The following is a 26887-nucleotide window of genomic DNA, read 5'->3' on the forward strand; positions in this document are numbered from 1 at the left end:
AGGAGAGGAACAAGGCTTTTACTTTGACAAGCCTCTACAAAAGGGCATTGATTAATCTCAGGCCTTGGGAGCTTATCGTGTATATAAGTCAAAATCTGTCAAAGACTTTATTTTTTTCCTTTTTAAAAGTATATAGGATGAACTCAATGGAAGTACTTACCTGGAAATCTTTCATCTTAGCTTCTGTTACCAGAATCTATTTGACACCATTTCTGTTACAGATTAGGATGTCAATGTGGAGAGCAATTAAGTGCTATTCTGGCCCCACATGCTAAAGAAGTGCCCCAAAGGCCACTCCAATTCTTTCTCATCTAGGAATGTCCAAGAGGCAATTAGATGTCAGCTCAGGTCCCCAGAGGTGTTAGGACAAGTGGGAAACCTCATTCCAACTGCTAATTTCTCCAACTGACAGAGATTATTATTCCATTACAAAAATACCTTTAAAAATTGCTAACATATTGCCTTCAAAACAATTTCACACGTGTCTCCATCTTACCTGATGCAATCACTGTGCTGGCCCACAGGGTGTTTTCTATGCTCAAACTTTCATTTACTGGAGGGTCACTGTCCTCCTGCAATGGGATGAAAAGAAACAAAATTGTCAGTAATGTAAAAGAGCAGAGTCACACAGAGGTGTTTGCAGAGGGATGTTGGGAGAGTTGGTAGAGGGATTCTTGACAGGATGGAGGATTTTCATAAACCCTGGTAAATCTCTGGGTTAAAAACATGACCACTTTATTTCAGTGGGGATCTATTAAGACACTTCTGCCTGGTAGAGGTCTCTGGGAATCAAAAATGAGCAAGGGATTTGTCAGCAGTTCTCCAGAGAAATGTTCCCTCCCTGGGCTCATGTGGCATTTCTCCTGCTGCTGTACGACCTCACTGAGAACCTGTTTGGGCAACAACTTCTTTTAAAAGGCTCTACCTGTCTCCTATTTGTTACAAACCCATTTGCGTCCTCTGAAAGCTCCCCCAAGGGTATTGGATGAATCTCTCAAAATTGTCATTATCTCACTGAGAGGAGAAAAAAAAACAAAACCAAAAACAACAAATCGACCTTTTGCCCCAACAATGCACCTTCTGAACAAGTCAGAAGAGATATGTTTTTAATGGTGACATTTCTCAGTGGCTCAGTGCTGTTGCTCCCTGAAATGGGGGCAGATATAACTGACTTCACATACACTGCATTCAGTTGAAGGCAAAAACCCAACTGACTCATATTTAAGACTGTAATTCCTGACTCAGCTAAAATCCCCTTTTTTCTTTCCACAATTAATCCTACAGAGTCCATGGTGGTCCAGATTTTCTTCTGAACAGCCACCATGAATATGCAAGTACCAATCTTTGTCCAAGTGTTCAGGTCTCATACCTTCAGGTGAAGTCCTTAATCCCAAAGAGCCTGTGGCATTGTCTCCAAGTCAAAGTTTTGATTTTTATTTCACAGATTTTATGAAGAAAGAAAAGGAAAAATAGAAAGAAATAGCAAGACAACTCCACTATTTCTCCTGAAAAACCCTGGTACCCTGGTAGCATTCAGCAGTTTGCACAGCAAACACTACAGGTTTGATTTCAAGGATATGTCAGCAAGACTCACCCTTGTGAAGGTCCCCACAAAGTTGTGGATGTCAATATTGGGCTCCTCTGCATACACATAGGATCGGATTTGCAGCAGGTCCTATAAAACAGACACATTTTGGCAGACAGACAACCACATTTTAATAATGTACAAGTGTTTCTACCAGAATACTTGAGCAAGAGTTACTTATCAAGTTAAGGCAATCACTAAATCTTGTTACTTTCTGCAGCCCAAGTGTCTGAGAGAACATACAGCTGGTGTACCAGCTCCACTGAGGAGTATTTCTTGGAAGGATACCTGAGAGACTCCTAGGACTTACTCAGATCTCTGTGCCCCATAAAAGAAATTTCGGCCTGAATAATCAAGGCAGCCTAAGACACTTCTTACCTCATAGCAATGAAGGTTTGGTCTTCTGAGACAACCAAGGCACACCGTGTCACTCAATATTTAGTGTCACTAGGACAGTTCGGGGGTGGCAAGAAGATAAAGCCAATTCTGCACAGGGTTTTCACTGCTGACTCCTACACAGGTATGAACTGTTCACTCCATGGAAAGAATGCCTTGCTTCAAAGGCTTTGTACAGAATAAACTTCTTGCACTTTTTACAGATAGAACATCAATAAAGCAGGTGCTCTGATTTCCCCTGCCATTTACTTGTTTTCTTAAAAAACAAGGAAACAAAAAAACCTCACCAACAAACAGCACACAAACTGCTTTAACTAGAGATTTTGGGAAGTAGCACGTTCAGTGGAGGTTTTATGCTTATTTTAGACCATACAGTAGAGCTTCCATGGTGACACCTCCCCTTTCATAAGGGTGGGCAATGAAAACTGAGCAGCCTCTGAAGCCATTTCAGAGGGCAACAAGACCTGTCCTGCACTGAGTGGCAACAATGGTCTCTGGAAAGGAAAAAGAAAACAGGAGCATCCCACCACGAGCCACCTGAAGCTGCTGACCCCAGAGACTTCCTGCAGAGCTTGTGGTGAAAGCCCTGTGGCACAGGGGCACCCAGCCTCCCCTTACCTGACACTTCACCTGGAGCTCAGGAGGAGCTGCTTTGCACTTGTACTTCTGGTTGGCAAAGCTAATCTGTCACACGCCCTGAGCAGAATGATGCCCTTGGGTGCCTGTGGACTGAGGCACCCAAATGCTTTTCAGGTAAAACATGCCCAGGTTTACCAAGGAGAGGTTTGCAGCAGGAGCTTACAGAAGCAGTTGGCAGCCTCTGGGTGCAGGTGACGGGCAGGCGCAGCTTCCAGTCTGTCTCCCCATCCAGCTGGTCGGTGCGAAGGAAGCAGGACCCTGTGGGTTTTCAACAGCAGTCAGTGCTCCTTCCAGCTCTGTGTTAGCTATATCTCTAGATAACTCACAAACTGGCTCCATATCTAGGATATTCATGTCCTTCTTTCTTTGGAAACAGTATCTGATTCCAAGTAACATTTGTTAATAATGTAAGGATGATGTTCCTGCATCACACATTCATTGCCTCCCACTAGTCCAGAATACAGTGAGACACTGTATTTTTAAAACATTTAAAACATTCTCATTAGTCTTTATAATTTCTAATCCTTCTGATCAAACATTTCCTTATCCCACATTTAACAAAACAAACCTGAACAGCAACTAAAATGATTTACATCTAAAATGCAAACTCTTATGCAACCAGATACATCTACCCTGGATTCAACTCCCCATGCTCTTTGATTAGCAAACAAAAACCAGAGTATAAACATGCCCAGAAATGGTGGTCCATAAAACTGTTTGAATTGTCTCTCTCTCTAAAATTTTACTATTATCTATCTCTTTCACATTTCCAAAAGATAATTTTCTCTAAACAACCAGTGAAAGGTTAATGGCTATTTTGACAATTGGTTCCAGATGTTTACCATTCTTCTCCGACGTCCTCAGGAAGATCATGTCAGCAGGGACCCGCTGGTTCTGGGAGGAGAAGAAAGGCCATTATTGTGCACCCAGCCCTGCACGCGTGTGCAGCTCCTTGCACGGCCCCACCGTGACCAGCAAAGGGGAGATGGGGGAGAAAGGGGATTCCTTTGTCAAGCTGAAGCTTGGGATTCATTTTGCTTTGAATCCTAAACTCGCTTCCCTTCAGAATTCCAAGTGCAGAATAATAACTGGTGCCAGCTCCCACTGCCCAGACCCAAGGGCTTGGTTTACAAAAGGGCTGGTGAGTAATTCTAGAAGTATGAAGAAATCTTAAACTAATGCTTGTTTCCTTTCAAGAAGTCCCATGCTAGAAGAAAGGTTGTATCTGGGATCTACAGCCACCAGTTTTCTCTTTTTGTACTGAATATTTTCATACTAATGGTTTTAAAGGTCATAGCTGCTTGCACAGAGAGTGTGTGGGAAAAACATAAAATCAGTGGATAAAAAAGCCCACAGATGAACTTGTATAAAGGTGGAATTATACCAGTTTCTACAAATGGATCACTGTGCCTGCCAATACTGTGTTTACACCCAAAGCAACATTTGAATGTTGGGTTTTTTACAGCTATTTAACCTGTATCCAACAGTCAGGGAAAGGACAGGGAGGCCCTTTTATCTTGCTGTAGTATAAGTAGAAAAATTAGGTTATAGGTGCATGTCTGTAGATTTGCAAAGATGGTGGTGTTATTGGTGGGGCAGGGGAACCCTGAAAAGTGATGAAATATTTTAACTACTGTTCAACACTTGATGTTCTATTTTGATTTGTAAAATAAATATTAATTAAAAATACATATTTTTCTATGGTCTTGCAAAATAAGTATTTTAGGCAGAAAAGATATATATAAAAGGCAAACCTTTTCAACAATGATGAGGTCACCGACTTGTATATTAGAGCTCTTCACCTTCACAGTCCCTGCAAAGGAAAGATCTCAGTGTGTTAGAGCAGCAGCAGGACAGGGTTTCTGGGTGCTGTGTGATGCTCCTTCCCTCCCTTCCTTGCACTGCACTGTTTTGGGGGAAAAGAATAATGTTTCCATCCAAAGAATTGGCCAGTGCTGCCCTGTAAAGACTTCCCAAGCCCATTGAGTAAAGTGGGGGGATCTCAATCTGCCAAAAGGGCTGAAAGCCTCTAGACTACCAGCTCCAGACCTCAGCCTCGGATGCAGAAACCCCTGTTGACAAGTCTGAAACTACTCCTTCAACTCTATTTTTTGTATTGTTTAACTCATGAATTGAAAAATATTTTCAGTGTCAGGCAAAGAACAGAGCAAGAACAGGAAAATTACAGTAGGGAGCCATCAACTCCTTTTTCTGAGGTGGCTGAAAATTTAAAGCTCCACTCTCAAGCCAAGACCTGGAAGCTGTAAGTACAATGGGTCCATCTAAAAACCAGGCTCATTTCCTCCCCTGCTGCAGCTCCAGTCTCTGGCTCAGCACTACCACCTCCCCTCTGCCTCTCCATGGATCAGCCAGAACGAGCCCTGCAGAGAACAGGTCCGACAGAAAACACGTAAATATTTATTTCTGTGCAGCTGTCAAACATTTCCCAGTTGCTTTAAAACAGGGGATTAATTTAACAATTGGCTAGTAATTTCAAATCATTAGCCAGCTCTAGATTTGGCTTCTCAGACTAAGTAGTGATTTATAATCAGTTAATTTGAACCCTGCCTCTATGTGTCTGTCTGTTATATTTCAACAAAAGCCTCTTTAATCTGCTGTGATTTGAGTGGGAGTGGGGGAGGCACGTGGAGCTCACCCCAGCACGGACAACACTCCTACTGTACCTCAAAATTCATGGGCTAAATGGCCAGATAGCAGCTCAGGGGGGAACAGGGAAGGGGGAAGGGAGAAAGGGGGAATAGAAATTAGCACAAAGCACAAAGGTCAGTGGGATTTTACTACTGGCAGTCCCTTCATTAGCATCCTTCTCAGGATATGCTTCAGTGTTTCTGCTCCAAATTAACAATGAAAGCCTTTCTGGGCTCCGGGCAGCCTGCTGCTCTGGTGACACACTGTGTGCTTAACAACATGCTTCAGCACTGCTGCTAATAAACGCAGACTTCCTTACATGCTGTAATTATTCCTACAAATTATAAGCAGTCATGGCCCATTTCACAAATATCTCATAGGTCTTTCGTGGATTCTGGGGTTTGCCTCGTGAGATTTTTTATTTTTTTTTAAGTTTAAAAAAAAAGACAAAAAAAAAAAAAGGTAAACAGAACGAATGCTGGGCTCAAGACATCTCTGCCGGGGCAGGAAGCAAACCGGGGATTAAGAGTCCATTACGCTGAGGCTTGAAAAGAAAAGCCGCACTCCAAGAGGATCAAAAAAAGCATCCCTGGCAGTCTTCTGTATGGGCTATACAAAGTTAGGTACTATGACACTAAAAGGGTCTGACAGATAACATCTCTTCCTCCCCCTTTAATACGGTTATTCACAAAACAACAAAAAGTGCTTTTGAATATTCTCCCGTGCAAAGGAAGGGAAAAAAAAAACCCCTCCGTGTGCTCTCCCCACACAGGCACAGCCATTCCTAAACCACTGTGCAAGAAAGCTCTTGGAAGGAGAGGTGGATTTGTTTAACCATATTTTAGGTATGCTCTCAAAGGTGGATTTGTTTAAACACATTTTCTGTATTCTCTTAAAGATCACAAGGATTTGCAGTAGAAGCAGCACTCCCTGGAAGGTTCAGGAATGGAAACTTATTTTTTCTAATGCTTTCCCTAATGAGGTAAAAAAATCATGCTGCAAAAGAAAAATTAATGCCTGGACAAAGGTAAAATGTGATGATTTCCTATCATTATGCACATGAAAGGCTTTTTAGATCATTATTCTGAAAACAGCATCATCTGCTTTAAAATTTTTCCAATATGAGCAAACCCAAAGCAGCTGGAGCAGATTTGTCTTGTTCAATAACCCTCCCAACCTCAGCTGTTTGAAGGTAAAACACAGAGGGGACCTTTCTAACCAACACACATTTTTATAACTCCTGTATAAATGAGATGCCCTTTTTAGGTAGCTAATTCTGCTTTTCCAGCCATCCTTGGCTCCTCGTGGGTGACATCTCTGCAGTTGCACCACACGTCCTGCTAAGAAGGAGCAGGACCAGATGTTTCCTTTGACTCAGGACTCCCATAAAGCAACTTATTTGAATTAGTTTTATTTTGATCTTGGGAATTCTGTAATTCCTTTTTCTTTCTGCGGGGAAACTGCCACCTAAACATCAGATGTTTTCTCATGCATGTCTAAAACGAGCTAATAACACAATTATTTCATTTCCCAGTATTGCTCTGCTATTAAAGTATTCTTGTAATTATAAATTACTGTTTTTATAAATGTAACTAGAAGTGCTTCCTCTAAATACAAACAGGTTTTTTTAGCATTTATATATCACTTTCATTTTATATTTTCTGAAGTTAATCAGAATACAAGTCAATATTTAATGCATTTTTTAAGAGGAACTAGTATTGATCTCTTATAAAAAAATCCTCATTGTCAAAGTATGACTGATATTTGTTTAATTCTTTGCTGTATCCTGATTTATTTTTTGAAAGACAAAATAATAAACACAATAAAATACAAACAGTTTGTTCCAACTTAAGCTATGGTCTTTGAAATTATCACCAAATGTGCAGCATAATGGATGTACCGTAAAGCAGATTACTTAAAGTAATATATTGGCCAGAAGAGATGCCTTTTTTGTACCATGTGAGTACTTAAGATTTCACAATAGGTCTGCAGAGCTTCACTGAGGTACAGATCAAAACACTTAATTTGGAACTAAAGATGAAGCAAGAAATTTATTAAAGCAAGTTAAATACATCTGGAAAAAAATGGGTTGTTTGGATGTGCTGCAGGAAACTTTTGCCTTTTGCAGCTTTATGCTGTGGAGCAGGACTCAGAGGGTTTGGGAAAATATTGTTTTTATATGGCTGGTAAATGCCAATGATCTGTATCTTAAGGAGCACCCCTCAGTAGGAGGTCTCTTCCCACTTCTCTGTGGAGTTTCTCTCTATTATGCAGTGTTACCCAGGGAGGGGGGGCTGCAGAAGAAGAAAAACAAACCAAGAATTTGCAAGCACAGTTCTAACTTTCCGTCAAGCAGAAAGTCAGCACACAGCCTTCTGAACACAAGGAGGCTTGTGGGTTTATGAATAGGGGACTGAAATTTGATTATTTTTTATTACAATCCAAACAACTGTCCTTTAAATGGAGAGCTTTCCACAGAAAGATGCCTTCCAGAAGTCTGCTGGTTTGATCATTTTGGAACATAAATGGATCGTATTGGTAAAAACATAAAAGAGGTTTAGGGTGGAGTTTTTTGTTGTGATGTAAAATAAAGGAACACAGAAAATACACTAATGTCTACTCTAAAAGATTAGTCCCGAGAATTCAGCAATTACATTCAAAATAAATGTGATCCAAAGAGGATTCCTCCTTTTTCTCTACGAGGCAAGCAGCTTAGTCAATCTTAAAAAGCTGAACAAGAAGAGTGCAGGAAAAAAGTTTCACGTACAGTAGCAAAGCTACAAATCCAAAATGTGATTTTTGGTTCAAAAAATGTTAAGATCCCTCCTTGGGGGGGGGGACACACCAGGTTGGTGGTTGTGCAGGAGCTGTGCCTGGCCGTGCTCCAGCCATGGATCTGCACAAGGAACTGCACACAAAGGGACAAGAGGATCCTGGCTTGGGAAAGCACCCAAATTACTTCCCTGCTCAAAGCTATGTACAAGCACGTGCTTAAGTCTCCCTGAGTTTGCTCAGACCTAAGTATGTATTTACAACCATGGAGTTGCAGGGGGAGGCCAAGGTTGGAGATGGGAAAATTTATTCTCCAATCACTTTAACTGCAGCTCAGTGCAAATACTCTGGAGAAATAAAAATCTCTTGGAGAAAGCCACAGTGCTCCATTAGATCCATTATAGCCAATCTCCAAGTGCAGAGCCTCACTAATCCCCCTCCCCCAAACTCTGGCTTAAGAGGTGAAACTAGTGGGAAGTTTAAAAAAAAAAAATTATATAGCAACAGTTCAGAGGGCTTTTGTGCATCAGCACCTTCTGCACTGCCCCTCTCAGTACAGGGCTGGGCCAACATCCTGAAGCATGACCTGTGTTAGTCAACAGCAATAAAAAAAGAAACAGCCTGCAAACAGCCCAAGTCAAGTCCTACCTGCAGTTTTGTCAGGTATGCTGCAAATTAATCATTCACATCAGCTGTTCTCAACTTACTTTGATATTTGCTGCTTCTACTTCTGAACCGATAAGGGGTTCCCTCCAAAACTTGCCCCCTTTCCCTGACTGTGCTACTGGATGTGATAAACCAAACCCAAAATTTCCACCCCCAGCCATGGCGGGCTCACAAGGTCCTTCCCTGCTCCCAGGTAATTCTCAGAGGTGCTAAGGCTGTAATCAGTGGAAAAGGAGATGGCCAGGTCTTCTGAAAAATTTACTGCTGAGATCCAGTGAGAGACAGAAAACCACTTTTCTCCCCGTGAGACAATCATAAATCATTTTTTATGTTTTTTCTACTCTAAACTGTAGCGTCACATAATCTCATGCCTGTTTCTGCACCAAATTCATGTTAAATAAAGTGGCTTAAGATTTTCAGCTAGTGTCCAGCTGCCAATCCTCCCTGGTTTCTTTCACAAAATCAGAAAAGTTAAAGGACTGGGGGGAGGGAAATCATTCATGGGAAACGTAATAGCAATATGAAAAGAACTAAAGGAGAGGTCAGGCCCCTTATAGATCATTGAATAGAATCCAGAAGGCAACTCTTTTATATCTTTAAATAGATGTAGTATACCCCTCTTGGATGAGGCTTTTGTTGGTTGCCAAGCATTTTAAGTGTTGTAGTAAGAACACGTTATTAAAAGGGGATTTAATATTCAGAAACTCAAACTCCCTAGGTTAGAGTTGCCTCATAACTCCTGACATGTGAAATATATACAGCCTTAAGTGACTGCATATAAAAAGCAGCCTTATTCTTAAAAGTGCAATTGTTGAAAGCAAGCATATTTTTACTATACCTAATTCATTGCATCTTAACTCAGGAACATAAACCTTTATAACAAAGAAACTGGAAATGAAAAAAAAAAAAATATCGCTTAAATTCAGTTCATTCCTTTTTTTAAAAAAAAAAAAAACCTGGCCTCACTATCTTTGTCATGGTATTAGGAGTAACTCCATAGTGAGGCAGCACGGGATTTTTCAGATGAGAATTTAAATGTCTTTGTTAGGTACTGCACAGCTGTAAACAATGGCCAGAGCCAGGGATCAGACTCAGCTGAGCTGCAGCCTGGGCTCCAAAATGAGGGCTCCAAACTCCTCACAGTTGGAGGAAGAGGCTAAAGACGATGTATACAAAAAAATACAAGAGCTGACACTGCCAATACTGAGAAACTACATCAGTTGCTGCTGACAGAGACACACACATATCACACAGTCCTTTTTATCAAAGGACTTACATGATCTGAGCCCCTGTCTGGTATAACCCAGAAAAAGAGCTATGAAACTCAACCACTCTTATGTTCAGTAAGAGATGAAACATTTAAATTTAACACAAGCACTCAAGATTCTTCAGTACACAGAGTACCTGCACTTCACTAGGATTTGGGGTACCTGTGCTGAAAGAGTCCCCACCCTTCACCCTCATTTGTTGACTCTACCTCTGCATAACCATCTCCTGACAATTTCACAGACTTAGATTTATTTTTTCTAATAAAGTACTTTTGTAAATGATCTGCTATTTGGACCCTTTTTTTAAGCACACATTTGTGGTTTCCCTTAAAAAATATGAATTGAAAGCTTATAGAAAATCCTTCTTACATCTTTCTTTCTTACTGAGTAAAACAGAAAAACCTAAAAATCCCCAAACAACATGTCTCATGTACTACAGCTCTATTGTTTTCTTCCTGCTATGCTGTTTGCTTTATTTGCCCCTCCCTCCCTTCATCCACACAACATTACAGAGCTCTTACATCACAGCTTTGCAGGAAGGAAAACACATTTCCCTTCTGGAAACATCCACCTCCAGTTTCATTTTCTTTGGTGACTCCAATCCACCAAGAAGGGACAATAATCAGGAAAGATGTTTTAACCTACACTGGACTTAGGAGCAATTGGGGTTTCAAAATATCCCATCAGCTGCTTTGAAGTTGGCCCCTGCCTGGTGCTGCAGTGAACTCTCAGCCCACCAAGGAAGGCTCCTGTGCAGCTGAAGTCAGGATGATCCTCTGAAGTTACCTGAACAATTATCACACACATACCCCCTTGCATTAGCTGGGCACGTCTCTAGGAAACATATGGAGCACCTCTCCTATAAGGAAAGGCTGAGACAACTGGGATTGCTCAGGCTGGAGCAGAGAAGGCTGAAGGGTGACCTAATTGTGGCCTTACAGTGCCAGCAGGAAAGATGGAGAGAGACAATTTACAAGGGTGACAGGACAAGGGGGAATGGCTTCACACTGACAGAGAGCAGGGTTAGATTGGATATTAGGAAGAAATTGTTCCCTGTGAGGGTGGTGAGGCCCTGGCACAGGTTGCCCAGAGAAGCTGTGGCTGTCCCTGGATCCCTGGAAGTGTCCAAGGCCAGGCTGGACAGGGCTTGGAGCAACCTGGGCTAGTGGAAGGTGTCCCTGCCCATGGCAGGGGAGTGGAATGAGATGATCTTTAAGGTCCCTTCCAACCCAGGCAATTCTATGATCCCATAAACCCCTCAGCAAACCCCAGCCTCCAGCACACCAAGGTGAGGAGCCATCCAGGAGAAGCCACCTGGATCCCCGAGGGCTCCGCAGCGGCCACCACACACCCACAGCCCCATCCCCGCTCCCTGAGCTCTGGCTCTGCCTGCCAGCAGTGTTGGATTGAGTGCCAGCAGGATGCAGGGGGTGCCGGAGCCGCCGGGCTGACCTCTGGCTGTGAGCTTGCTGTAGATCTGCGAGTTCACTTCCTTGTCCCTCATGTAACATCGGATCTCCTCCGCCGCCTCCCGGATCACCGTCACAGCCAGCACAAACCCCTGCGAGGAGCACGGAGGGGGGACACAGAATGGATGGAAAGGTCAGGAAAAATCACATCTGCCTCTAATAAGAGCAATACTTGTCAGTGCCAATGCCAACAATCCGCATTTCCTTATTCCATCTTATCTTCCTAAATCGTTACAGTGGTATGTGCTGCTGTGCAAGACTTCCAACACCAAACTAACAAGAGTTGCTTAAAAAACCCTCATTGCTTAAAAAAACACAGTTGTTTTTGTTTTACCGTGATTCTCCCCCCAAGCAAATTTTTGTGAAGTTTATCTGAAGAATGTAAATAACATATTTCATCTCAATTCACAGGTAACTGAGAGGGGTTACACAGGAGTCCACTGGATCCTTCAAAACTCAGTATTCCTGCCACCACAGAGCCATCAAAGATAGCTCACCTTTCTTTATTTTATATCCTTATTTATACAGAAATCTATACAGAAATTAATATATACAGATACATAAATAGAGAATGCATGTGCCTTCCTGTGTATGTACACACACACTCAACCTGCACAAATAAGCACTCTAAAGATATTAATGTGCACTGCTCATGGTATAATTACATGTTTGCCTGATTAGGGTTTCAGTCCTACTTTTCTGTGGATATGAGTAGTCATTTCATTTCCATTTGTCAGGAGGAAAATGCCCACATCACACCCTTCACTGTATAAAACGTAACTAAATTAATGCAAACGAATTATTTATTGGGTTAGTATCACAAAGTCCTGTTTTTACTAGACATTATTGAGCTCAGACTCACTAAATAGTTAAAACTCTCCTAATCCATCACAGAAAATGAACTTTATTCAACCTGTATTGTTGAAAACTGCAACTGTGTATTGATTATCTCTGTCAATAAGGAACTGTTTCATTTTTAGAAGGGGGCGAGGTGATGTTGGAAACTGAGGGTTTCTAGCACATACATCTGGGTTTAAATGTGTGATCTAATTCATTAATACAGTAATTAAATGCAAGGTAGAATGTTTCTGCAGTATTTAAACATGTAGGCACATGTATAAACCCCAGGATGGGCTTTAAAACTTTTTTTCTTCAACTTGCTTGAACAAATAAACCTTCAATGACCTACCAGAGGAACCCAGTACGTGTAAAGTGCACCAAGCCTCATCTCAACGACGAACTGAGAGCAGGCCAAAAGCAAGAAATAAAGGTTGAAGAAGTATTTGAACTGGTTAAACAACACCTAAAAAAAACGAGAAAAGAAGAGGATGGAGGAGATTAATGGAGTTCAGATGTTATGCATATTGACCTAACCACCAGAAATATTTTTGCATGCTCTTCCAGTGACTAAACACCAATTTGGGGCAGTCTTGAAGTAGTCCTGGCCACTCAGGACAGATCAATGTCTGCCTTAAGGCAGCCTTTGCAGGAAGCCTACCAAACCCAACCCAAACATGATTTTCTCCAGCTCCAGGTTCTGCACCTGTCTACTGTAAAACCACTGAAAGTGGAGAAGGCATGAGGGTGGGACAATGAAAAGCAACTTTATTCACACTCACCCCAGGGAGAAATGTAAAAAAGTTGTATTTCTGATTATTGATCACGTTGCGAGGGTATCTCTGGTCTCTCTTCTCGGGATGGCCAAGCCAAACAGTGCGAGGCCTCGGGTCTCTCCTCCCACAGCATCTTAAGCACTCACAACACCTGTAGAAGGAACATTAATTAATTCATTCCTTCATTTTTAACATACTTCTCTGAGTCACACGCATTCACCCCAGACCTTTTCTTTCCACGGGTGGGACCCCACCTGCCACCAGCTCCAGGTGCTTCACAGGACCTTCAGCCTGGCACAAGAACCAGCAAGAAATCCCTGTTCACGTGAATTTTAGTGATGTTACAAATCCTTACTCCAGACAAGGAATCAAACAGAGCATCAATCCCTCCACGGAAGATGCAAAGATGTATCAGAAATCCCTCTTGTACCTTGAAAAAGCCTCTCTGTTCAAAATCACAGCATCGTACCCTCCCAAACCCCAAAAGGGTTATTTTCCTGTTGTCACTGCTGCTTTCTGAAAACCAACCTCTTCCCAACCCTCCTTGTTCCTTTAAAAACAGCCCTATTGAATTTCATTGACATTTGGGAAAGTCAGCATCAGCTGGATTGCTAACCAAAAGCTTCAGAGCTCTTACAAACATCCTTCCAGAAAGCACCACAAAGATCTGTTCTTGAATCAAGCATTCTGCCACAAAAGTTCACTTAAATGCGCAGCTAATGAAGAAATAACTATTTAAGGAAGTACACAAAGCGTGCAGCTCTTGAAGTCCCTGTCTTGCCAGAAGATATGTGCAGCACCATGATCAGAGCGCACAACTCACCACACAGAAGGTGGTTTCCTACAAAGAACCATTTTTTAAAATGTTTTATGCCCTGCTGGATGCAAATAATCGGTTAAGTCAGTTCCCTCAGTAGAGAAGGGGAGTAAAAATCAACTTTGCTTTCAGAAATAAAGAAGAGGTGTCACCATGTGATCCCATGCTACGTGAGCAGACACAGACATTAACTTCCCAAGGCTGCCTTGCAAGATAATTTCTCATGAGCTTTTAATACTAGATAAAAGAATTTTTGCATAATCAAATTACTTAGTCATTATTCTATTCCATGAAGAGTGACAGATGAGCCCTGGCAAGGTGGATTTTCTCTAGTCTGTACTCAAGCACAACCTAAGCCCTAAGTGTAGAAATGCCACCCAAACACAGGAAAAGTGGTTTTCTTGCTCAAAAAAGCTTTGAGAACAAAATGCTGACAAGATAGCAGAACATTACACAGCACTCCCATGTTGGCACTGAAGGAACACGAAATCACAAGTTTTGGATGGTTCCCAACAGCCTCCTACAGCTTCAGGTTAAGTCAAACCCTCCATTCCAAAACCAGAGGATGTGTAAGGTCTCCCAATTTCAATAATGATTCTACTGCTTTCACCCACACCAGGTATCACTGACGGTGTACAGCTCAGTTCTACCAACACCACTGCAGTTGCCAGCTCTGACCTGCATTTGCTGAAAAGGAGAAAATTAGGAGAATGCAGGAAAATCAGAGAAACAAACACAGTGGGCAAGGCCAACAGTTAAAACCCTGATAGCAGGGAACACCTAAATCAAATTACTGGAATAAAATAACTGGAGATGTTTTAATGTTCAGGTATATATATACAAGAGGTATCTGACTTCCTACAGACTTGCAGCACCACTGTTATCTCTGCTTTCCTCTGTACAGGGATATTACCTGTTATTCTGAATTTGTAATGTTTCTAAGCCAACAGACTTTCATATTTGACTATTCCCAAGGTAGTAGCATTCAAAGAGTTATGTTTGCCCCTGAAAAATCTCAATTTTTGTCAACTCTACAAACTATTTTTGCTTGTTAAGAGAAACCAACTAACAGATCTTTTTTCCCCACACATTTGTGTACAAGCCCACATCTAAAAGGCAGCTTGTTACTAACATGAGACAAACAGCAAAGTTGGTGTTAAACACTCAAATTCATAAACTCTACTACAGAAGTGTATTTTATTAGCTTGATACCTTTTAACTACAGTTTTCCTTTGTGTTTGCAGATGAAGACCTGAGACAAATATTCAGTGGCATCCCAAATATATTTTAACGGAAAATAGTGGGAATGGTGGTATTTGGATCACAGCAGGAAACAGATATGCTCTATAGAAAAGAAAAAAAGAAAGAAAAGAGGGGAGGAAAAAAGTGGTCTTCCTTCTTTCACAATGAAGAAAAGGCTCCAAAAAAGAAGCTTTGCCCAAGGGAGCAAATCTGGTGTCCACACACCCCATTTCATCACAATGTGCTTTGCATTTACAGAGTCAGTCAGTCGTTGTAATCAGACATCTGAAACCAGTTACCTTTGTTTATTTTTTAGGTTGGGCCTCTTATAGGGATTGTACTCAACAGCAAAAATACCCACGCACCTATATCATAATATTTGCAATAGGATAAGTAAGGCTAAAAGAGGGCACTACTGTCAATTTAATATAATTTTTACTTGTCCTGGCAATATTTTTTTACAAAATAAAATTCACCCACATGCTCCAAAGAATTTTCCAAACACCTGAGCACATCTTCAAACCAGTACCTAAATGTCCAAAGTAGACTTTCAGACTTTTACATCAGTGAAGAAAACACACTGTTAAGTCACTGAACTTATTAAAAGGCAAACAAACCCCCACAAAGTAATCAAAATATTTTACCTCAAGAAGAGTGTGCTCTGACCAGCTGTTTACATACCATTACATTGATTTTAGTCTTTTGGGTTTGAAATTACTAGAAATTCACTACTCTGTGAATGCTAACATCTAGCACTGCAAAATTCTGGTGTGGTTCTAAATAAAAAAACACTGGTGTGGTTCTAAATAAAACAGCAGCCCCCAAAACTGAGAGTACCTACAAAGGCAGGGAAGCAGAAGGCAACTGCACAAAAGTGAAATTACCCAAAATTTGATTTCTGCAATCAAAGTCATGACCTCTCGTATCGTTCCCACCACAAAGATACTCTTTGCTTTAAGAATTTTAATTTACAAATGCTGTGTTACTATAAGGTTTAAGAAACAATCTGCAAATAATGCAACTCCAAGTAAAAGCAAGAAAGGGCATGGGAGAAGCTGCTATGTAAAAATAACACATTTATGAAACTCCTGCCTGGCTCAAGTCACAGTTTTTGCAACCTCCTGAATTACAGGGAAAGCAAACTGAAAACCTAATTAGAACAAACAAAAGAAAAAACTTCCTGCCCAGCAAGTTTTGAAGGCAAATATCAGTATTATCAATGCTCAAGTAAAGAACATCCAGCATTTTTACTATGAACTCTCCTACACTGCCTTTCAGCACGAGATTTCTATGTAAAGTATTTCATTAAAAAAAAGTCCAACCAACGAACACAATACTACAACCAGCACTCCCGGAGTCACACGTTGCAACACTGACTGGGGAGGTTCATCAGCGCTCAGGAATCCCATCACGTCACGGGCTGGGAGCCTCCTCCAGAGCTGCAGCCTCAGCCAGGAACTTGGGCACCAGTGCCTGAAAATCCTGGCAAATGTTGACTTTTACCCCACAGTCATTCAAAGAATTTTTCTTAGGAAGGCACCTGGTAAACCCCAGCGCTGGCATTTAACTCTCACCTATTCTATGGCTTTGTTTTTCCCTCCTGTGTTTTGCTGGGTGGTCTCAGGGCAGAAACCCACCACCCAAACCCTGTACTAGCAGGAATGTTCTCTCACACACTCATTCCTCAAGTGCCAGCCCGTGGCTTGCTGAAATAAGATGGAAAATGAACTTTTGGTCAAAACACAGATATTTCTCAAGCACAGAACCATGCACTCATTCTTACAGGCAGATGTTTATCACTCCTTCCAAAGATATTCACTTGCCAAAATCTTTACATTTTTTTTAACTTCTCAATGATGTCTTAAACTTCACAGGGGAGGGAAGAACACATTAATAAGCTCCTTATTTCTGCTTTAAGATCCTCTATATGACATCTGTGAACCTTAGAAAGCACTTTGCTAAAAAAGGAGCTGCTGCAGTGGCAGATTGTGTTTTCACAGACTTAGGGCAGGTTCATGTGCTGGCAGGACAGTTCCACTGCCTGAGCCCTTTCTGTCTCACACCTGATGATGCTGCAGTGCGAGCAAACACCAACCTCCACAAGCCCATTTACTGCTTAATATCCAACATGAGAGACCCACATGATGGAGGGACAAAACACAGCTCATACTGAGAGCAGAAGGGAAAGAAGAAGCAGAAAGATGGGTGGTGAACCTAACAAGGAACATTTCAGACACTCTTCCCTTTCTCCTCTTAAAATTGAATAATCTTAACTTCAGAAAAAACCCCACCATTCTGACAAACCCATTTAGTTGGATAACATGATCAAAGTACTCCGAGCACATACAAATGTGTTTTCAGATTAGCCTTGTGCTCATTAAATTAAAAGTCCTTTTTCAAGTTTACTTGTTCCTCCCTGAAAGAATTTTACATGCATTGTGTAGTTCTGTGATCTACTGCTTCTTTGGATACTACTCCTGTTTTTAAGTATCAAGCTTAGAGACCCTGATGCTCAGGCCATCACATTACTCCAAAGTTTTCTGGGCAAGGGCAGTGCCACAGGAGGAAGTTTCTGGCAGAGAACTATTGGCATTATTACGAATAATAAAACACTTGTCATCAAGAAATCAGAAGACAACATCCTTGAACGAGAAAGACTGTCTGGAAAAACAGCTGGAAGTTTACATCACTGCTTAGAAATGCTGATAAAATTAATACACATTTTCCAGGAACAGGAATCACAAAGTTACAGAATTGTGAGCAGCTGTCCAAAAAAGTTTAGGAATGAATACACGTTCCTAAACATTTCTCCTTCTCCATTTTGCAACTGAAGCATTGACTAACAGTTACTGCAATAACCCCTGAAGTATAATAAACTAGCAAGTCAGGGTAAACCATGAACTTTTAAAAATTATCACCTTCCAGAAAGAACATGAAAAATACATGAAGACAGCTTACATAGGGCAGCTTATACAGCACTGTGCAATTCACATTTTAAATCATAACTTGGCAAAATTAAAGAAGAAACAAGCTCACAAATCTCCAAATAGAGTCACAACCACTCAAAGGCATTTTGTTAGATGTGAACTGTTCTCTGAAACTTTGAGTCCTACAAATGATGTGTTCCTTAATCTGCAGGGGGATCTAAATGAATGGGAGGTGCTAAAGAACAGGTCTGCTCTGTACTTCACTTGGGATTGTATTTGCTTACAAAAATGCATCCTTAGTGATGATGTAGGAAGCAGCAATATGACAGATTGAATGTCAGATGCCAGATGAACAGCCATTACCAAGAAGCAGGTTTTATTTATAAAAGCAGCATGTTTGACGGAGAAGTATTTGAATATCAAGTGAAAAATGCTTTCATAAGCATTTTTCATGCAAAACAAACCTAATGAAAAAAAAGTGCCACATTTGTCTAATATGGGGGTAGTATTTGTCAAATTAGTGCTGAAGTTCATTGACATATTTAGTCACTTCTAAAACAGGCACATTTCTCAGATGATGTTTCTGTGACCCCCACAGGCTGTGCTAGTAAGTCCTTGGCACCCTTAATATACAAACCAACCTCCCCACATGACATTATTTCCAAAGCACATAACGAATTTTTCATGGATAAGGAAAGCCAGAGCCATGCACAACTGCCTAGCCTTTTTATGCACCTCCACATGAAACATTCCACATGAAACATTCGGAACATTTCCATCTCAGATCGTGCACTGGCACAGCTGCAGTGGCTCAGGAAGGGGCCAGGAGAGCTGCTATTCCTGCAGCCCACCCCTGCCATCCAGCAAAACAGCTCAGCTGTGGGAAAGCAGCCCGGCTCTGCACGTGCCAAGGCACACCCACACACAGGCAGATGGAGGGCAGGAGCTCCCATCTCTCCCTGTTGACTTTGAAATGGAATTTGCCATTTTAAATAGAGCCAGAGTACACAGGCACGTACAACAGAATGGCCTCGTGGAGCGTTGCTGTAGAGCTCCTCCTCCCCTGTCTCATTCCCCATCCTTCCCTCCACATTTCTGGATCAAGGCCTTTTACATCGTAGCAGCAGCAAGAGCACAGCGGTTTGCTGGTTTCAAAAAAAGCCTTGCAGGATTGTGGACTGACACCATGAGCTATTTAGGGAAAAACTTGTGTCATGTGCTGAACAGGGCACCTGGGGTTCTTCAGGAACTTGTAGCTCCCTTCACAGCAGAACTCGGCCCCTGGGAATGGCTCATTTGCCATCCCACCAACAGTCCCTCTGCAATTAATGCCATCCTTCCCTCCTAATTGGCACATAGTTCATAGAGGTTTCCAGAGTGCTGCAAAGCATTTGGGAGAACATGGCTGAATCCAAGGAACACAGCTGCAGAATCTGGAGCTTAGCCTTTATTCGAAGCAAGGAAGAGCCACATTGAAGTCAAGCCCAAGAACAGATAACCACTGCTCCCACTCGGTTCATTAAGCACATGGCTTCTCTGTGACACAGACCTCAGCCTTGTGAGCCATCACTTATCTCTGCAAGGCTACTGAGCGAGTTCCTCCCTGGCTTCTCTTCAAAGTACGTGAAAGACTGAGGGTAATGAAAGCCTTGCTGGATGACACCTGCCCTACATGAGAATTAGGTATTTCTCATTACTACATTAACAGAAGCAAAGATGTCTACAAAGTCATTCAGTACATGCCCAGAAATTTGCTCCCCATTCCAAAAGAACACAGTGACAAAAATCTCTGTCTGAGAAGTTGGCCCACTGGTAGAGGGAAACCCCCCCCAGTAGAAATCAGTTAAAGCTATGCTAAGGTGAAGCCTTTCAAGATTTGTTTATCCCTGAGTTTTCATATGTAGCAAGGAACATAACTTGGATGGCTTTTGTTTGTGTTTTTCCTCAGAGGGAACAGAAAAAAGGGGGTCTTGATTATGGCTTAGAATTCCCAGGACTCTGTTCTGGATGTGTCACCAGGGACCCTGCTGCTGGCTGATCTCTTCTTTGGTGTATAGTACTGGTTTGGATTTGCTTGACTTCAATGCTTTCTTATCCACACTATCATTTGACCAAACTACTCACAGGTCACAGGCTACTCATCAGTAAAATAAGGGTTCCTCACATATGACAAGTCCCATCCCCAACAGTTACCACACCAAACAGAAACCCCAAATCCAAGTTATTTCAACTGCTATGGAGAAAAATCCTAGGCAATCTTCCTTCACATGCTGCCAGAATGTCTCACTAACACTGGCAACCATCTCTGTGATTGCTAATCAGGTAGAGTCCAACAAACCATAACTTAGGTTAGATGAGGGCAATCTCTGTTAGACAGTACTAACCACATCATAACACCTAAGAGGGTCTTGGTGGAGATTAGAGAACTTTCTGGAAAAGAAATAATTCAAGAAGCTTTGAGAAATTTCTCAGGTCTTCACCTCTCCCTGATCCCTTCAATCATGTCACCAAATGTAATGCCACGGTGGCTGCACCTTGTGGTACTTGCTCGGTGATGCATGTGACACAGGCACTGGGGAATTACTTGCTGCATCACACACTCCTCCAGCTCAACTACACTGCTACATCAGTTACAGAAACAATGCTGATATCAAGGAATAATCCTAATACTGAATAAACTACATATGACAATTTCAATTACAGGAATGTGAATGGAAACTACCAACCAAAACCATAACAAACATGGAAAATGTAAATATTTCCCCTTGTTCTAACAGTGAGGATTTCCTTAGATATTTTGGTTTATTTTGCTAATACCAATCACTCCGTTTAAAAAAAAAACAAATTACCTAGGGACAAATGAAATGCTGCAATAACTGACAGCCAGGTAACTTGGATACCCTGTACATCCCACTGTGTGCAAGCCAACCTGTCTGCATAGTGGTGCAATTTCATAACGAAATAGTATTAAAGGACCGTTTTTCTTATTTAACTTCCTGCACGGGAATACCAGTACAAACATATACGCATATCTCCTTCAGGAACGCACCCCACACTCAGGATATTGCAACATCGCACACCAAGGATATTGTATTGCTGTGACTGATACAGTTAATCAGAGCTTCTAGGCAGGGCCTTTGTTACAGAGACACACACACCATTTATGGTCCAAGGCCGAGGGATTCTCCAGCCTCGAGCCATGCGCGCAGCGGGGATGGATGACAAGCAGGACTCGGGCAGGGCGGGTGTCCCCCTCGGCCGCGACCCGCGGCTGCTGCCACCGGGGCAGGGCTTTGTCCGCGGGCTGTGCGGGGCTGCGGGTGCGCTGCGGGCCGCCCGGGCCGCCCTGTCCCCCCGCGAGGGGCTGCCGGGGGCTGTCCCCGCTCCCCGCAGCCCCGGCCAGCGCCGCCCCGCAGGATCCTGCTCTGCGCCCGGGCGTGCCAGGCAATGGCGTCAGGAGCAACCTGTCAGCACCCGCCTGCCTCCTGCCTGCCTGCCTGTCTGCCTCCCCTTCCCCTTCCTCCTCCTCCTCCTCCTCCCCCTCCCGGGGCTCGCAGCGCGGCCGCCCCCGCGCCCCGCCCGCCCCGCGCATCCCGCAAAGGCTTCCCGAGCGCGGCCCCGCCGCCCCGGGGGTCGCGCCGCCCGCCCCCGCAGCACCAACACCGCGGTGCCCCCGGCTCGGCTCACCCTCCGCGGTGCTTGCTGTCCATGCGCTTCTTCTGGCGGACGGGCTGCAGCGGGATGTTGTCGGTCATGGCCGCGGTGCCGGGGCGGAGCGGGCGGGATGCGCTCCCAGCAGCGCCGAGCCGGGCCCGCCGCCGTCTGGCGGCAGCGCCGAGGGGCCGCCCGGCGCCGCCGCTCCCAGCACGCAGGTGCCGCGCCCGCCCCGCCCTCCGCGCCGGGCACCGGGGCCGGGTGTCTCCTCCGGGGCTACCGGGCTGCGGGTCGCGACTGTCCCTCCGCCCGCCTGTCCCGGAGCGCCCGGTCCTATTCGACCCTGCGGACTCGGGTCCACTCCGCCCTGGTCCGGGCGATCCTGCCCTGCCCAGCCCAGCCCAGCCCAATCCAGCCCAGCCCTGCCCTGCCCTCCCTTCCCCACCCCTCCCCTCGGCCGGCACCTGTTCTGCCCTAACCCCGCACCTGGGGCGCTTCGCCTCATCCTGCCCCATCTCCTCGCACCCCATCTCCGTTTCTCACCATCTCTCAGGACCCGGCCCTCCCGCACCGGCCCCGCTGCCCACCTGTGTCCAGCAGCTCTGCACCTGAGGCCTCCTTGCCTTCGTCCCAGGGGAAAAGGCTGCTGCACATCCCGTGTGTCCTCAGCCTTGCGCAGCCAGCATGGGCTCCAAGCTTGATCTCCCCTTCTTTATACCATCCCTCCACTCGTGTTACAAGACTGTGCTTTATGGTGCTACTGCTCCTCACACTCTTCTTGCTCAGTGACCTTCACCCACTCCTGGCAACACTTATTTCTGGATCCCAATTCAGATTTCCTCTGCCAATCTAGGCACAAATTGCTCCAGCCTGTTTATGACTTTAAGCATCTCTTTACATTCATGGTGACTAAATATTTATTAAATCTAAATATACAAGTCAGATTCAAAAATGCACTGGGGTGCAGAAGCTGAAATATGTGCTTTGTATTTTATCAGACAGGGGTCCTGGATGCCACCATGACCTTTTCTTCATGGTTGCTTCACATTCCTGTCCCAGCAAAACTCTGCCCTACGTGCCTTTGACACCTGTTCCACCTTCTCCATCCATTCATCTCACTTCACTCCAGCTCTTCTACCTCCACTGCATCTTCCTCCCACCACCTCCATATCTTCATGTTCTTCTTTGCCATAAACAAGAAATCAAAAGAATCTTTTAGGCACTGCACACCCGCTCATATCCAACCCATTACCTTTTGTGCTGTTGACCTTATTCACTCTTCCAAACATGAAAAACAAAATTCCCAGTGACAGAGACATATTTCATAGGGCAGATGAGAAACTGGTTCTGCAATGGTCCTGCTCAAATGAATTACACTCTCCTAGTGATACTATCAGGAAAAAAATTGGTCAAGACAAATATTCATATAACACATCCTTCTTACAATGTGGAATGCTAAAGACATCTAGAAAACCACAAATAGGGAAGTCTAACAGGGTAATGGTATCTGCTCAGCCACCAGAACCGTGTCAGTGGAGAAAACCACCAAGTGACTGAAAAAAATGTCAGCAACAGTAACAAAGAAAAAATTACTTCCAGTTGTGTAACTGGTGAGGTGATGGCCCTGTGTCACAGTGTCACAGCAGGTCCATGGGTACCAGACCCCACCCCTTGCAAATCACTTCCTCACGTTCCCCTCTAACACTTTCCTGTCTTTGTGGCTGTGCTCTACATCAGCTCTGCAAAAAGGGCTGGTTTTACAGAAAACATCTGTCTGGAAGAGCTCCTCGATTTATTTATTTATTCCAATCGAATCCCATTGAGAGCTGGATGCTGAGCACAGCCTGGAAGCAGAGAGACAGCACTAGCGAGAGTCCTGCAGCCTTGGGAGGGCATGGGCTTGGATGCAAGGTTTCTTCAGGTGGATTTGCCTTGAGGGGAATCACAATGGGAGTGGCAGACCTTTTCTGGAGCCCTGGCTGCACTGAGCAGTAGTTGTGGAGGTGGCTGTTGTGGGTGCTTTGGGCAGAAGCTCCAGCCCTGTGGGCATCACCCATCCAAGTTTGCTCTCACCACCTGCACAACCTCGGCAGTGAGGGCAGAAACACGCTGGGGGCTGTCACTCGTGCCAGAGAAGCTTCTTCCTGCTTGAAACCACCCAAATTTACCCTGGTGCACCTCTAGAGACAGAGGAAATGCCCAGTGCGGGTAACAATCGTATGAAATAGTCAGATCTGCACATCCAGCTCAGCATCTCACACTGCAGTCACCAAAAAATCTGAACCTCTTTCTAGTGCATGGGCAGCTTATTTCTCATCCCTTTACAAACAGGCTGCAAACCCCTTCATTTAACAAATAACCTCAAGGCTCTGCAGAACTAAAACACCACAAACACAATAACCAACAGCAGAGGATGAATAGGTAAGCCCAAGAGTAAGTTCAAAATCATCTTTTTTTTTTGTTTTCTTTTAACATACTAAAAAGTAGCATATACCAAACTGACTGGGTTTCTTTAAGATGAGGGATGTTTGCATATATCTTAAAATGAGCTTAATCTCTTAATCTTAAATATAGTTAATAGTACTTTCCCAGTGAAAAATGAAGACTATTAAAAAAATAACACAAAATAATATATGCAAAAAAAAGAGGAGCAAAGAAGAGTGAGTCACATCAGAGTTTCTGGGCAGCTTTTTTCTTTCCAGCCCTCACTGGAAAGAGGGGCTCTAGCTCAGGTTACACTGTGGATTACACCAGCAATTGTCATTTAATTTTCCCTTGCAGTTGAAGCAGAGTCATCCTAACATTTTGTAACGAGGACATTTCAGCAATGTAATGAAGAGTTACACCAGCTTCAGGCACCAGCACTGAGACTGTTTAGGCAGATATTTCCAATGCCATCCTAACCAGGGCTGTCTTATTACAAAACTGTTTGTAGAACTGACTGTTAGGCTGTATTTCAATTAAGTAATACCATGTTTTAATTTCTTATTTCTCAATCTACTGAACTTATCCCCTCATGGGGACAACTGAAGTAGAAACAGAAATCCCTTCTCCTCCCACAAACACTTCAGCTCATGAAACATATTTGCTCCATTTTTTCTCATATTCACCATCTGAAATATTTTTTTTCATATGAAGGAAAAGATAGGATGATAGAATTCACTGGAAGTCTTGATTTAATAAAAGGAGCAACTGAAGAACCTAAACAGCACATGGTACTTGACCCAAACTGTTCACACCATTGCCACAAAACAACTGGCCTGACGCTGTACCTGGCTGAAATCCTAGTCCTAGCCTCCAGCCTTGGTTAAAATAAAACTTATCAAATGCCACTGTTATTTGCTTTGAGGTGAAAATGGCATTGAATTTTAAAACATTCATCATTCTTTTAAGCACCACCTTTTGGCCCTTGATAACTTTGTGATCAGACAGAAATTAATGACATCCTACATGGAGATGCTAAACTTCCTCCCAGTCATTTCTGCACATGGCCCAACTCCAACATCCAAGAGCGTGGGAGGACAAACAACTGACTGACTCAGTCCCAGGAATCCTAGAAGAAGAGCAAAGGGATGCACTGCAGCCTGCAGACTTAATAACACAACATCTGAGGAGCCAAATAAACTTCCAAAGCCTCCCTTACGGGCACTATGATTTGCTGCTTTGTATTGAAACACTTTGGATTTTTAGTTAGAAAATCACTGTGAAGGATCTAGACAAGGCTGTAACCCAATGGGCTAAACCCACTCCTTGATGTATTTTTGGCATAACATTAGGTTTGCTGTAAAGATTTCACTTGTGATTTCACCACTCACAGCAGGTACAAGCTCTCCTGCTTTCCAAGCCTTTGATTTTCATTTGCCTGTTGAGAAGGAATGCCCAAGGGAAAACCTCTAGCCTAGAACTGGGAAGTTAGATTTGTTAAATCAAGTGAAATAAAACCTATTTTGGTTTTTCTGATGCCACTGGATTGTTCTGATGCTTTAATTTTGCAAGCACATAACTCGAGGCTCACAAAGGAGCCCTGCAAGCTGCAAAATTCATACTGCATCACTGCTAATTAAAAGGAGCTCATTTATTTTCCATCATTTTAAATCATTATCTGTGTTTTGGTTTTTTTCTCCTAGGAGTTTTTTTCCCCCCCAGATGATTAAATTAACAGCACAGCAAGCAGTTTTATACCCCTCCCTGCTCCCCCCTCATCCCCACCAAGTGATTTGTCTCACAACCAGTTCTGAACCACTTGGCCTCCTCTGAGGTTGTCCTGCAGGGAGAGTTCATCAAATGCTGTCAGTGTTCTCACCTCTGCACATTGTAAATCCCATTTCAAACGCAGAAACTGGTTATTGAGGTTGAGCTCTCATTTTTAATGGGAAGGGTTTTATAAATCTACCAAGTTGTTGATTGGGATGATTTAACCTCTTTTCCCAGAGCAGGCAGCACAAGCACTTGCTTTGCCAGTAGACTTATGTTTTATGCACTGAATGATCTTCAGTCTCTCTTGATCTGACATTCAAGCTCACAATGACAAGGTGAAACTCAATCTGGCAAAGCACAGCCTATGAACAAAACTGGCTCCAGGGTGTGTCTAAATCAAACAGAAATTTCTATGTCCATGGCCCTCTACCATCATGGTTCCCGGTGGTTTTGGAAGTCTTTTCAGCCTTATCTTTTGCCTTTCTCCTCCAGTTCTCCACTGTACCTCTGTGGTACAGAGCTCTGCCACCTCCTTGTCCCCATGGCTTTGTCTCCTCCTCTGTGCCCATGACAGCAGCTCCTCACCCACAGGTGATGCCTCCCAGTGGCTTTCACTGATCCTCAAATGTATCCAGGTCTCTAAGCTCCACTGATTAAAGAACATGTAAATAAACTGTATTTTGGGGGTGTGCCCATATTCCTCCAAGGAGCAAGTCCTCGTGCCAGTTTCCCACTCCAACAATGGATGGGTGGTTTTGACAATGCACTTGCAAATTGTGCTCATTACCTATTTACCACAATGTGCTATAAATTTTCTTCCATTATAGCTGTGCTACTAAATAAATAATTGAGCTTTTATGAATAGGACTCTAGCTTTGGGCTTTTTCCTTGATGAACACAGAGGAAGGTCATAATAATGATATTCTGTTTGACATTTTATATGCTGAAAGATTAATTCAGTTTTGGAACCACATTTAGTTTTTTTCCCTAAGC

The 26887-nt window shown here is 43.3% G+C and overlaps 2 protein-coding genes across 2 annotated transcripts in view; both read right to left on the minus strand.

Moving 5' to 3' along the window:
* Positions 1-21874, minus strand: part of ATP9A (ATPase phospholipid transporting 9A (putative)) — a 53867-nt gene extending 31993 nt beyond the window's left edge. The window contains exons 1-9 of the mRNA XM_027645832.1: positions 21731-21874; positions 13064-13208; positions 12634-12747; positions 11428-11536; positions 4375-4433; positions 3463-3514; positions 2784-2878; positions 1595-1675; positions 497-572 (exon numbers count right to left, since the gene is read on the minus strand). Coding sequence (XP_027501633.1) covers positions 497-572; positions 1595-1675; positions 2784-2878; positions 3463-3514; positions 4375-4433; positions 11428-11536; positions 12634-12747; positions 13064-13208; positions 21731-21798 — 799 coding nt within the window. The 5' untranslated portion in view covers positions 21799-21874. The remainder of the gene's footprint in view (positions 1-496; positions 573-1594; positions 1676-2783; positions 2879-3462; positions 3515-4374; positions 4434-11427; positions 11537-12633; positions 12748-13063; positions 13209-21730) is intronic.
* SALL4 (spalt like transcription factor 4) overlaps positions 17349-26887 on the minus strand; it is a 29612-nt gene continuing 20073 nt past the window's right edge. Inside the window, exon 5 of the transcript XR_003528104.1 lies at positions 17349-17359. The gene's annotated coding sequence lies outside the window, so the exon portion shown is untranslated. The remainder of the gene's footprint in view (positions 17360-26887) is intronic.

This window comes from Corapipo altera, unplaced genomic scaffold, assembly GCF_003945725.1.
Source record: "Corapipo altera isolate COAL_440 unplaced genomic scaffold, ASM394572v1 64, whole genome shotgun sequence".
Classification (NCBI taxonomy): domain Eukaryota; kingdom Metazoa; phylum Chordata; class Aves; order Passeriformes; family Pipridae; genus Corapipo; species Corapipo altera.